The following is a 13,153-nucleotide window of genomic DNA, read 5'->3' as shown; positions in this document are numbered from 1 at the left end:
AAAGATATGCGACCCCAAATGGGACTTAAGCGGGTATACGTGTGTGTGAGTGTCAGTATTTTGGAGGACTCCTGACTTTGAAGATCTGTTTGAGGCTGGTGTCCGAGGGTGTTGGCAGGCACAACATGCTGAAGTGGCGAATAAATCTGGGGGTCACAGGATTTCACCCCCCTCCTGGAGGAGCACATGCTGCTGTAATGGTCATTTCCTGAGAAGAAAAAGAAAGAATAAAGGGACTACTAAACAGCTGATAAAACGCTAGTATGTTACTTTTTCCTGACATGTCACCATTGACAATAAAATGTTCCATTTAAGAAGAGGGGTTCCTTGTGTGGGGTATTTAAGGACAGTACAGAAATGTTCTAAAATCAGTTGTGCCTGTGTGTATGTGTGTTTGTATAGCACAAGTTAAGGTAGTAAACATTCTATGGATGATGCACTGATCAGAGACCACTTTTAATTTCATTGTACCTGCGACAATGACAATAAAGACATTCTGATTCTCATTCTATAAATGGCGAGTAAAAAAGCTAACAAATAGCCCACAAGATGACTGGGTTTCCTACATAAATGGATTTAGTATTCATTAAAAACACCAACCAGAACAAATGAGGTTTTTAACTGTGCTCAAAAACTGAACACGGGGAAAACATCCATAGTAGTTCAGTCTAGAACGATTTTGTCTTTACTTGTAGGCAATATTTATGGGAACTAGAATGTACAGACACTAAAAATAAAAGCTTAAGACTTATGAGCAATTAACCTATAGCTAGTTTAGAACAGCTGTGCTAGTAGAACTGTCCTACCCTTGTTTTAGATACGTACTTGTACTTATAGGAAACATGCCCCATAATCTTTCTAAAATCTGAAAATTTGAAAATGCTCCTTCTTGTGGTTTTGTTTTTAAACTGTTTGGAAAAGTCTAAAATAGATAACCTCAACTGCAACCAGAGTCTTACATATGCACACGCACATTTATATTTTAATGTCTCATTACAATGTAGCTCATCTTATTTGCATACCTGGATCTCCTTCCAGAAGAACCCCCCAAAATGGGCTAAAATCGCCCCTGGTCTACAGACTGGATTGGCCATTCAATAACATTAATGTGCTTCCTATTTAGCCGCTCTATTGTTGCCTTGGTGGTATGTTAGGGTCATTGTCATGCTGGAAGATCCATCCACAGTGTTCTTCAGTGTTTTGGCTGAGGGAACAAAATTCCCAAGATTTTGTGTATACGGCCCTGTCCCAGCTTGATATTACTTTTATCCAACCACAGCAATTTCTTCAAAGTCTTCTCTGAATTATTTAGATGTTCACAGAAAAACTTAAGACCTTCTTGATCAGGGGGACCTGCAAGAGTTCAGTCCGTTATGGTGTAGTGTGTTACCAATGCTGTTCTTGGTTATGGTAGTCCCAACTGCCTTCAGGTCATTAATAAACTCTTCCCATGTAGTTTTGCACTAATACCTTTCTCATGATCATCATCACTCCATAAGGCAGGCTCTATGGAGCTCCACACAGAGGACGACTCATGATCATTTTATATTTCTTCCATTTCAAATAATCACACAAACAGTTGTCATCTTCTTACCAAGGTTCTTGCTGATGGATTTGAAGCCCACTCCATTGTGCAGGTCTACAAACCTTTCCCTGATTTCCCTTGATAGCTCTAGTGTTGGTGGAGAGGTTGGAATGGAAGACATTGATTCTGTGGACAGGTGGGCTTTATACACACTACAAATTGAGATTAGGAATATCTGATTGCAATCTTAGTGCACACAGTGGATCAACAGGAGTCAGTATTCTGGCTAGGTTTTAGGGGATCAAATATTTATATCAGAAAATGACATGGAAATCGATTTATAGTTTTGATGTCATGTGTCTGTGTGTGTGTTTAAATATATATTCTTGCTTGATATTCTGTTTCTCTATTAAATGAAAGTAAGGCAAGGCAAGGCAAGGCAATTTTATTTGTATAGCACACTTTCAGCACAAGGCAATTCAAGGTGCTTTACATGATTAAAAGAAAACACAAAACATAAAACACTATAAAAGTAAAATACAAGAAAACATTTATAAGAAAGCATTTACAATAAAACAATAATCAAGACAATAATTTATATGAAGATATTAAAACAAACAAGTACAGAGCCATAATAGGATCAGTTACTCATAAGCAAGTCTAAATAAGTAAGTTTTAATTTTAGACTTAAAAGAGTTCAATGTTTCTGCAGCTTTGTATTCTCCCGGTATTGTATTCCAGATATGAGGAGCATAGAAACTAAAAGCTGCTTCTCCATGTTTAGTTCTGGTTCTAGGGACGGTCAATAAACGAGAGCTGGAGGACCTAACTGATCTGAAGGGTTTGTACCATGATAGCAGATCCCTAATGTGCTCTGGTGCTAACCCATTCAAGGATTTATAAACTAATAAAAGCACTTTAAAGTCTATTCTCTGAGCTACAGGGAGCCAGTGTAATGACTTTAGAACTGGGGTAATGTGCTCTATTTTCTTAGTTCTAGTAAGAACACGAGCAGCAGCGTTCTGGATCAGCTGCAGTTGTCTGATTGATTTTTTTTAGGTAAACCTGTGAAGATTTACAGTAATCAAGGCGGCTAGAGATAAATGCATGGATGAGTTTCTCTATGTCTCCTTGTGTCATCAGTCCTAGAAATGTTCCTCAGGTGGTAGAATGCTGACTTTGTTATAGCTTTTATGTGGCCCTGGAGGTTCAGGTCTGAGTCCATTATTACACCTAAATTTCTGGCCTGGTCGGTAGTTTCTAGTTTGACCAGTTTGAGCTGATTACTGATATTTAATCGATCTTTTTTGGGTCCAAAGATAAGTACTTCAGTTTTGTTATTGTTTAGTTGAAGGAAATTATGAGACATCCAGTTATTAATGTGCTCAATGCATTTATTAAGGCTTTGGATAGGTTCAACATCACCTGGTGACATTGAAATATAAAGTTGAGTATCGTCTGCATAATTGTGGTAGTTAATATTATAGCTGGTTATAATCTGGCTTAACGGGAGCATGTAAATGCTAAATAAGAGGGGCCCTAGGATGGAACCCCGCATGTGATTTCTATATTTTGTGATGAAAATTGGCTAATTGACACATAGAAGTTCCTGTTCTTAAGGTAGGACTTAAACCAGTTGAGTGCTGTACCAGAGAGTCCGGCCCAGCTCTCTAGACGTTCCAGTAATATATCATGATCAACGGTGTCAAACGCCGCACTAAGGTCCAGTAGTACCAATACTGTGGATTTCCCACGGTCAGTATTTATACGGATGTCATTAAACACTTTGACAAGGGCTGTCTCGGTGCTGTGGTGCCTACGAAAACCAGACTGATAAATATCAAAACGGTTGTTCTTTGTGAGAAAGCTGTTTAACTGCTGGAAAACAGCTTTTTCAATAACTTTACCGATAAATGGAAGATTAGAGATTGGTCTGTAGTTTTGCATTAATGTGCTGTCTAGATTCTTTTTCTTTAATATTGGCTTGATAACTGCTGTTTTTAAGGCTTTGGGAAAGACACCTGATAGGATGGATGCGTTAACTATTTGGATCAGATCCTCTCTGATCGCTGGGAGGACCTTTTTAAGAAAACCTGTCGGTAATATATCCAAGCAGCAGGTGGCAGAGCTTAGATTCTTAATAATTTTATCGAGGCTTGATTGATTTATTGTTTGAAAGTGAGTCATTTTCTCTGCATAAGTGCTAATTGGGCTTAATGTCGGGATTGGAGTTGAAACTAATGTGCCGATTGACCTTCTGATTTCCAAGATCTTTTTAGTAAAGAAGTTGGCAAATTCATTGCAGGCTCTGGTGGAGCTTAGTTCAGGGGCTATTGCCACTGGAGGAGAAGTTAATCTCTCCACTGTAGCAAATAATGTCCTAGCATTATTGTTGTTTCTGTGAATAATCTCAGAGAAAAATGACTCCCTTGCATCCTTCAGGGCTAATTGATACCTATTCAGCCTCTCTTTATATATCTCGCAGTGAACCTGGAGTCGAGTTTTCCGCCATTTTCTCTCAGCACGCCGGCACTCTTTTTTCATTACATACCAGTGGATCGCTTCTCCACGGAGATTTCTTTTTACTAGAGACAGTTTTAACCTTGAATGGTGCAATCTTATCCATCATGTCTAAGATTTTGGATAGAAAATCATCTGTGAGTTTGTTTACTGAATGTGTGTTGGTGGATGTTGGTGATTTAAATAAGGTGGAAGTGTACATCAATTTAAAATATTCAGCTGAGTTTTCTTTAAGGAAGCGTTTTTTAACAGTGATCTTACTTTGATTAGGCATATTGGCTAAGATATTGCTATCAAATGAAATGCAGAAATGATCAGATAATGCAATATCAGTAACAGCAATGTTAGAGATATTTAAATCTTTACTAATAAGTAAATCCAGAGTGTGTCCTCGATTATGCGTTGCTGGATTAGATCAAAGTTATGGAGGACATCATTTAATGCTTTTGTTCCGCTGTCTTAAGGCTTGTCAGTATGAATGTTAAAATCTCCCACAATTGCTATCTGGTCATAGTCTAGACCAGGGGTCTGCAACCTTTTACACCCAAAGAGCCACTTGGACCCGGTTTCCACGCAAAAGAAAACACTGGGAGCCGCAAATACTTTTTGACATCTAAAATGAAGATAACACTGTATATATTGTTTTTTACCTTTGTGTGAACAACTAAGGTGTGCTGCTTATGAAATCCATGAAGTGCTACAGAGAAAATTACATTTTATTTATGTAATCAACACATTTTGAACTCTTAAAGAAATATAACAAAAGCAAAGACACCCAGCTGAACTAAAATGATCCATGTAGCAAACAAAAACTGTTGTGAGCCGCCACCCTTATATCTCCTTTGGGCTTTTGGAGCCTTGACCTGACTTTTAAAAAAATAATTGGTAAAAAGCTCTATGCTGCTGAAAAATGAAAAATAGATATTTGCAAAATTCTGCCTAAATATGTATTTTACCTGGTTAATGCGTGCAGCGGGGGCGTGGTCTGCAGCGCCGCTGCAGGGGAGGCGGACGCACCTGAGCGGCACCCGCAATCACGCCTCGCCGCCTTAAAGTCTGTGCTCTCTCTGCTGTTGTTGTTGGTGGTGTGTGTCGGGCTGTGAGCTGCGGCTACAGCCGGCTGTATGCGCACAACAACCGTGTGTGAAAAGTGGTCAATAAAGAGATGCTGAAAAGCGTGTTCATGCAAACATCGTCGGGTCTGCCGTGATGTGTTTACAATGGGACTTCTGCTCCTGAACCTCTGCTCACAGCGTCTGCTAATCGGTGCTGTGCGAAGTCAGTTTACGCAGGACTGTAAGCTGTCATCTGTCGTCTGTGTGGCGTGAGCAGTGTTTGTCTTTAACATAGTTCACGGTGGAGCTGCTGACATAATGTGGATCCGAAGATCCATAATTGGCCTACCTGGGGTTGAAAGTCTCGATAAATGCACGGTGTTTGGTGGGAATACCGGCTTCCGCGAGTGTGACGCTTATATTGAGCGAGGAAAAATAATAGAATATAATTTTATATTTATATTTCAATATCACAATAATCTTCCAATTTAGAACTACAAGTTTAAAAGAACTAACATAAATAAAATACACTTCAGCGAAATACTTCTAATTTATTTTCCCAAACCACGCGGAGCCGCACTATAAGGACTAAAGAGCCGCATGCGGCTCCGGAGCCGCGGGTTGCCGACCCCTGGTCTAGACATATTGCAGAGCAAAGGTCATTGAAATCATTAAAAAAGTTTGTATTAGATTTTGGTGGTCTATATATGTTAAGAAATAAAACTTTGTTTGGTTCATTTATTTCAGTAGCTAAATATTCAAAGGTGCTGAATTCACCTAGCGATACCTTTTTAAAGTTTAGTGATTGGTGAAAGATTACAGCAAGACCACCACCTCTTTTGTTTTTTCTGATCTCACTAATGAAGTGATAATCAGTTGGGCAAGTCTCTATTAATACAGCTCGTTCTGAATTTCCATCTAACCAAGTTTCTGAAAGAAAGAGAACATGTATATCAGAGAGACTTCCCTGATAGAGATCTAATATTTAGTGCAGCAGCTTTAATATTCCTTTCAGTGATTGAGAGATTATTTTTGCACAATATTATGTTCAGATTCTGTACTCTTCGAGTATAAGTACTTTTAGTGTGTAAGGATCTGTTGCTTATAATAACTGGTATTTTGCTTTCAGTATATGAATGAGAGTGACCGGACACATTTTGGTGGGAATGATGCAATCTGGTAACGGCGTCCGGTCGGTATCAGATATCAGGCTCGGTTAGATGGAGTGGAGAGCCATATTGTTTATAATTAGTAGGTGGGCGTGGTCCCACTTTTGGTGTCAGACGAATCCCTCTGTTTATTTGGGTTTGAAGGGGATCGGAAAACGACTTAAATGGTGATATGATCACTGATGAGGATGATGATGAAGGTGTACGGGCATCAGCTGGTGAGTTTCTGCACAGAGTTGAACCTTCATATTTAGCTGGAGTCTCTGTAATCTCTGCTGGAAGTGAAGTTGTTGGGGGCTGGCATAGTAACTCAGCTGTTTGAGCTATGTCCACTGATGTGTTTCTGCACAGCGTTGCTGAAACTCTGTGTTTCTTTCGAAACTTGTCGGGTGCCGTTGTTTTTGGGTCGGTTGATACGTCTCTGGCAGGCTTATCACTGAAAGGTACAAGTACGTCGTGGTCTCTGTGTGATACAACTGGTTGGCGTCCGCTTTGTGTCTCGGCTGATACTGATGTCTTTATCTCAATTTGAGAACAGGGCAATGAGTTCACATGAGACAACAAGTTCAGAAGATAAAGCCTCTGACCTTTCTTATTGATGTTACGTTCATTTCTTGTAAACAGGTGCTTCCTTCCACAAAAAATCTTAAAATTATTTAGATATCGAATTGACCTTTCAGCACAGACAGTTTTAGCAAACCTGCTGAACGATTTCATCCTGCTATATTCTTCATCGTAGGGCGTTGCTGGAATCAGTCCAGATACGTGGAGTTGTACCTTGTGGTTGTCAAAGTTCTGAAGTAAATCCAAAAAGTCTTTCTTTAAAATTTCGGATTTTTTCAAAAGGATGTCAGCAGTTCCAACATGGACAACAACTTTTTCTAGCTCTGGGTTATTCTCAATAATTGATGGAATCCTCTCAGAAATTTCTTTTACTGTCATTTGTGGACAATTAAAGACACTAGTGTTGATGCATAGCTGTTCAATTCCTTTGATTGATCCGTCATGAATAATAGCAAGTGCTCTCCCTCGCTTGCTGTTCTCTGTTCTCTTTGCCCATTTCGTGCAGCTTGTTTTATCTTTATTTACATTCCGGTGACCTCGCTCTGCAGCTGACAGTCTTTGCAGGCTGGATGGTGATGAGCTAAGAGGCGCAAATCTATTTTTTAGGGGAATAATCGAAGTTGTTTCTTGTTGGAGTGTCTTTCGATGTTCCTTTGTCTTCTTTGGAGTCTCCCGTCTAAGTGGGGGCCAGAGGTCTGATGAATGGGGAGTCCCTCCCGACAAACGCCCTCCACTCGGAGGGGTCCCACTCTGTGCTGATGGTATTGATCCGCCCGGTGGTTGCTTGCCGTAAGCCACCGGCAGATTTTTATTACTTTTGGCGTTCTCCTCAAGGCGTCGTATTTTCATTTCCATGTCGTGGATTCTTTGTAATAGTTCCTGAAAAGCCTCATCCGAGCAGAGGGCCATCCTCTGAACCTTGATTCCGTACGCGGCCTCCTCGCTGTCTCCCGCGCGCACCCACGAACCCCACAGCTAGTCGTCAGCAGCGCCAGCAGCAGGGTCGGCTCCGCGGCTGAAAACGGAGACCGCAGGCAGCTGGACCGACCAGATCCGGGAGCCGTCCCGGACCCGGCAGGCGAAAGGACGGAGGGTCCTGGCACACGGAACCGGAGCAGCTAAACGACGGCGGTAAGATTGTTACCTTTTGTTGTTACCTCTTAGCCTCAGCTGGCCTCGGCAGATGACAGCGTTCAGCGTTGACAGCGTTCAGCGTCCTCTACAGCAGCTGTGTCTCCTGACACGTCCATATAAATTACAGACTGATAATTTCTTTGTAAGTGAGGAAACGTACAAATTTAGCAGGTGGTGAAAGAATTACTTTCACCGCTGTAGATATAGAATTAAACGTTTGCACCTCACCTGCTGCCATCCATTCTGTAAAGGGTCCCATTGCTCCAGAGAGGTCCAGAGCAACTGCATTAGCTTGAACATTGCCGTTAGCTGCTCCAATGACTCAAATTTGGTCACCTCCATCTTTATTAATTAAAAACAGAGAATGGGAGAGTAAGTTGTTTTCAGGTGGTCAGAAGTTTGGCTTACAAAATTAAAGTAACATGACCAGTTCTCTACTGTATCACTTTTTTAGCACACGTTGAAACTGTTATGGCCTGATCTACTTTCTATGAAATATGTTTACACTGAAAGAAGAAATACCTTAAATTTCTTCTGGTAGGCTATGCAGCTGGATGCTTTGGCCTGTAGCTTTTCTATGGAAATCTTGATCTCCCTCAACAGCAGATGCACTTCTGATGAATCAGCATTGATGTCTAGAATTTGTGGATCCTACACATTGAAATCCACAAGCTTTTAATTATACCGAATGCAGTTGTTGTTTTTGTTTGTTTTTTAAAAATTGTCCATTAGTTAGCATTATTAAAAAGGAAAATAACAACAAAATTAAAAACAAAGCAATCATCTTCTCATACCTGCAATTTAAGGTGGATTTTCATGTCCTCCTGTTTGAGTTCTTTTATATCCTTCTGCAAGCAGCTGCAAAACTTTTCCATAGTACCATTCCGCTGTAGCACTGCCTTTAGCGTGACAGAGCTTAACGACTCAATGAAGGGTTCCAGTGCGGCAAACTTCACAAGATCTTCTGGTGGTGTGGGAACTGAGTACATGTTGATCAGATCGTACATTTTGGATACTGATTTCTGCTCATCTTTTATTTCTATAATCTAGCAAAACAAAAAAATGGAAATATGGAGTCAAGTAAAGCAGAGAAAGGAAGCTGAGGAAAAAGAAAACAAGCTGCTGTTTTATTGGTTTATCGCATTTAATTATTAAACAGGAGCGTCTCACCCTCTCTTGAATCTCATCCACAAATGTGAGAAAGTCAGCCAGCTGAGCTGTAGTTAGAGGGACTGAACCCTAGTTTAACTTCGGCCTCACAAACTTCAGTCACTATGGCATCTACTTTCCTCTTAGCAAGTTGGGTGAGCATGTGATTGATGACCTTAAATCACATTTTATGGTCAAAAACATTTCCACATTTTTACACAAAAACAATCAAGAGTAAAATTTAGATGAAAAACAAAAAACAAATCAATAATGGGAAAAAAAATTACATTTTAGTGGAATAACTTATTGAGTGTATTGCATGCATGTGCAGATAGGCTAATCCTAACCTCCAGATTTCGGAGGGAAGATGACACAAGCTTCTCTTTGAGCTGTCCTTTGTCCACAAGCAGTAAACCGAGATGTGTCTTCTGCTGAATACCTGCGGCTTCCTTTTGCTGTGTGGGGTATAACTTGAGGGCTTTTTCAAAGAAGGATAAATCTGTGAGACAAAATCAAGAATTATCAGCAAAAAAGGAAATAACATGTATCTTGTGGTTTGTTTGCAATAAGTTAACAAGTACAACTTGTTAACTTATTGTTCTTCATGACTTTATTTTATTTTCTCCTATTCAGAAACATGTCCAATATCCCCATTTTGCCTTTTTAGACCGAACATTTTCCCAAGAATATTAAAAGCATTTATAATGTAAGGTGTTCTAAAATAAACATAACCATCAAACTAAGAATGAAAAAAATGTTTAAAAAAATCATTATAGTATAGGCTACAACAATTGATTGACCCTGTACTGTTAGCTAAACCTACAGTGATAAGAAAGATTCCATGTGTATATCATTACGTAGACTGACTTTTACTTGTAGAGAGAACTCTGCCAAACTTGTGCAGAACAATTTAATTTGCTGAGAACAATCAAACTGTGGGGTCTATGATCCAAGCTATGGAACTGATTCACATCTTAGATAAAGAGGCTTCAACAGAGAGTGGGATGAATATGCTAAAACAAAATATTGCTGCAAACTGACTGCTGGCTACAAGAAGAGAATAATAATTTTCTTAATGGAGTAGAAATAATAATATGTAATGGTCTCTGAAGGTATGTGAATTTGGTGACAGCTTGAAGTATTAAATGACAAAATGAAATATGTTTTGTAAGGACACAATTGAAATCACACTGAGTCATATGGATCCTGTCAGGGCAGTAAACTATAAAACATTTCCATAACAAAAAAAACGCATTAAAGAAAAGCAGCAGGCCAAGAAAGGACCGAAAGGACCAATGCAAAAGTTAAATAAATATTAAAAAGCATATTATGAGGGAGGACATTTGTCATATTTCAACGATACACTCAGTGACAACACATGAATGTGCTGTTTTTAAGTGTCTAATTATCTGGCAAATAAAACCTTTATCTTTTCAAAACAAAGAAAAAAACACAGAAATTTACAGAAAGCTTTTTTGCATGTGTTTTGGATTTTGTACGTGTTTTGGAGTTTGCATGTGTTTTGTATTTTGTACGTGTTTTGTATTTTGCATGTGTTTTGTATTTTGTACGTGTTTTGGAGTTTGCACGTGTTTTGGAGTTTGCACGTGTTTTGTATTTTGTACGTGTTTTGGATTTTGCATGTGTTTTGGAGTTTGTACATGCTTTGTCTCTAGGGGCCACCGTACAAAACAAAACAAAAAAACAAAAAAACCCAAAACAAACAACGAACATAACAAAAGAAATAGCACGGTCCAAAAAAGGAACATGACAACGCAAAAGCCCCATGGGCAAAACCGTCTCTGGTTCATGATGGTCCCAATGCGCTCCCATACATGTAATTTAGCTTACTAACCCCTTACTCCACCACTTCTTGGAGGTTCTGACGTACAAATTTCTCTGCCTCCTCAACGCTGTCAAAGCTCTTCTGCTGGCCTTTCCATGTTAATCGAAGTTTTGCTGGATGTGCCAGGGTGTGCTTTATCTGATGCTGCCATAACTTCTTCATTACTGGGGAGAAAAGCTTCCTCTGCGCCGCTCGCTCCGCAGTCATATCTTCATAAAATGACAAGAGGCAGTTCTCCCACAGTATTCCTTTCTTCTGCTTAGCGGTCATGAGAACTTTTTGTCGTGCAGTGTAACGGAGAAATCTCACCAGCACGGTTCGAGGTGGTTGACCAGGTCCCGGGTGTGGTCTCGTACTTCTCTGACATCTTTCCAACTCATATTCCTCCCCTTGTAGACCTAGGCCATCCGCGAGTATCTTCATCACATAATCATTTATGTTGCCACCACTTTCCAAACCCTCTTCCAGACCGATAAGCCGAACATTCTTTCTGCGGTTTCTGTTTTCCTGGTCGTCTACTGGGGCCCATAGTTGTTCAAGCTTTTTAGCTTTTTTGCCATTATCCTCTGTTATGCTCCTCATTTTGTCTTCCACATCTGAGATGCGGCCCTCAGCTTCGGTCATCCGTGTTTGGATTGCACTTATAGCGTTTTTAAATTCCACCATGTCTGACTTGATGTGAGATACATCGGCCGCAACATTATTTAGAATCGCTCCAAGCTTAGTCATTTCGGCAAACAGACCGCTTATATCCATCTCTGGCCCTTCTTCTTGGCTAGCAGGGCTAGCCTTGGCACTGCTAGCATTACTTTCCCCCACCGCCATCGTGGAGATTCGGGTTTGCACGCTCTTCTTCTTACTTCCTGTGGCCATGTCTCTCAATAAATTCGAGGACACTGATCTAGCGAGTCACCGCAGTGTAGAAATATATTATTTGGGAGCGTTTACCTTTTTAAAAACTAATGTAGGGTCGAAGAGGGCCAGAGACTCTCTATGGTGCGGCCATTCCCAAACGCTCCATCACGTGACTCGATCAAAGAACCACACTCTTATTAAAATCTGTATAATTCAAAGACTTTCTCTCTCTGAAAATATTTCGAGATCACTAAAAACAGACCTCAATTTGTACATGCACATACCGGAATGACAATAAACAAATTTTTTTGTAGTGACTCCCTGGCCAAAGTCATCTTGTTGGCACAAACATTTCTGTGCCAGACATAGAAGGGTTTCCATAGTCTGTAGCGTGCAAAGAAGGGGATGCATCGAAGCTTGCATACATTCTTGTAATACTTTTCCCAGCGCTTCACAATTAGCAATCCTGCATCATCACCATCTGACCCCGAAATCCCAGTTTGACTGTCAGTCAAAACAAAGTCAGTACTGTGGTACTCGTTAAGTTGAGATTTGGAAGTAGGGTCCCGCTGTATATAACTCTTAATGGGAAGCCTTGGGAGAGGAGGGGTTGATATCACATCCTTTAAGGGCTGAGAAAAGAAGAGAGAAGGTAAGTGTCCCAGTTATAGTGGCAATTATGACAGAAAATTGCTTTAGACATATTTTGGAATCGAACTTCCGACTCCCACTCTAAAGGTGTGTAGTGTTACCACTACATTACATTGCTGCCTGAATATGTCAAGGGACCTCTTTTATGACACAATAGTTACTTTAATTAGCTTTAACTTATAAATACTAGAGTACTTTCTGGACTGTGTGTGCAATGCTTTCGACATCAGACAAGGACTGGTCACACAATTTTTAAGGGCAAGCTTTTTGAAAATCATACCTATTAACTTCTCATACCTGTTGGACATTTTTAGTGGATGGCAGAGGAGGTAGGTGGACAGCTTCATGGTCCCTTTGTTTCAGATCTTTTGGTTTGGATGACTGCTCAGAGGCTTGTAAGTGTTGGAGACTCGGTTTCTTAGGCAGTGTTGCCAACTCCTCAGTAAGGAAAATCGCTATTGGTTGTCCTAAAAGTCGCTAGAAGTCGCTAAATGACGTCATCACCTAATTTGCATAATTGGTCATGCTAATATAATTGTAACCTATGTTGTTGGAGAGAGAAATATCATCGTGGAAGAGACATAAAGTGAGTAAAAAACGTCCTAAATGCATTTAGAGTTTATTTAGAACTACAAATTAAATTTCTTTTAGCAATTATTGTTTTTTTTTAATGTCACAATTCCAA

General features: G+C 40.0%; 1 protein-coding gene across 1 annotated transcript in view; it reads right to left on the bottom strand.

Moving 5' to 3' along the window:
- Positions 1 to 11,835, bottom strand: part of dnah6 (dynein, axonemal, heavy chain 6) — a 76,122-nt gene extending 64,287 nt beyond the window's left edge. Inside the window, 13 exon segments of the mRNA XM_039613523.1 lie at positions 77 to 208; positions 1,023 to 1,081; positions 1,595 to 1,737; positions 7,794 to 7,929; positions 8,041 to 8,095; positions 8,196 to 8,309; positions 8,490 to 8,618; positions 8,762 to 9,013; positions 9,138 to 9,200; positions 9,202 to 9,291; positions 9,464 to 9,615; positions 10,972 to 11,022; positions 11,319 to 11,835. Of these exon segments, the coding sequence (XP_039469457.1) occupies positions 77 to 208; positions 1,023 to 1,081; positions 1,595 to 1,737; positions 7,794 to 7,929; positions 8,041 to 8,095; positions 8,196 to 8,309; positions 8,490 to 8,618; positions 8,762 to 9,013; positions 9,138 to 9,200; positions 9,202 to 9,291; positions 9,464 to 9,615; positions 10,972 to 11,022; positions 11,319 to 11,835 (1,893 nt within the window).
- Positions 11,836 to 13,153: the final 1,318 nt, after the last annotated feature.

The sequence above is a fragment of the Oreochromis aureus genome, linkage group 6, assembly GCF_013358895.1.
Source record: "Oreochromis aureus strain Israel breed Guangdong linkage group 6, ZZ_aureus, whole genome shotgun sequence".
NCBI classification, from domain to species: Eukaryota; Metazoa; Chordata; class Actinopteri; order Cichliformes; family Cichlidae; genus Oreochromis; species Oreochromis aureus.
The sequence above is the reverse complement of the archived record's forward strand: the minus strand, read 5'-3'. Positions and strand labels throughout refer to the sequence as shown.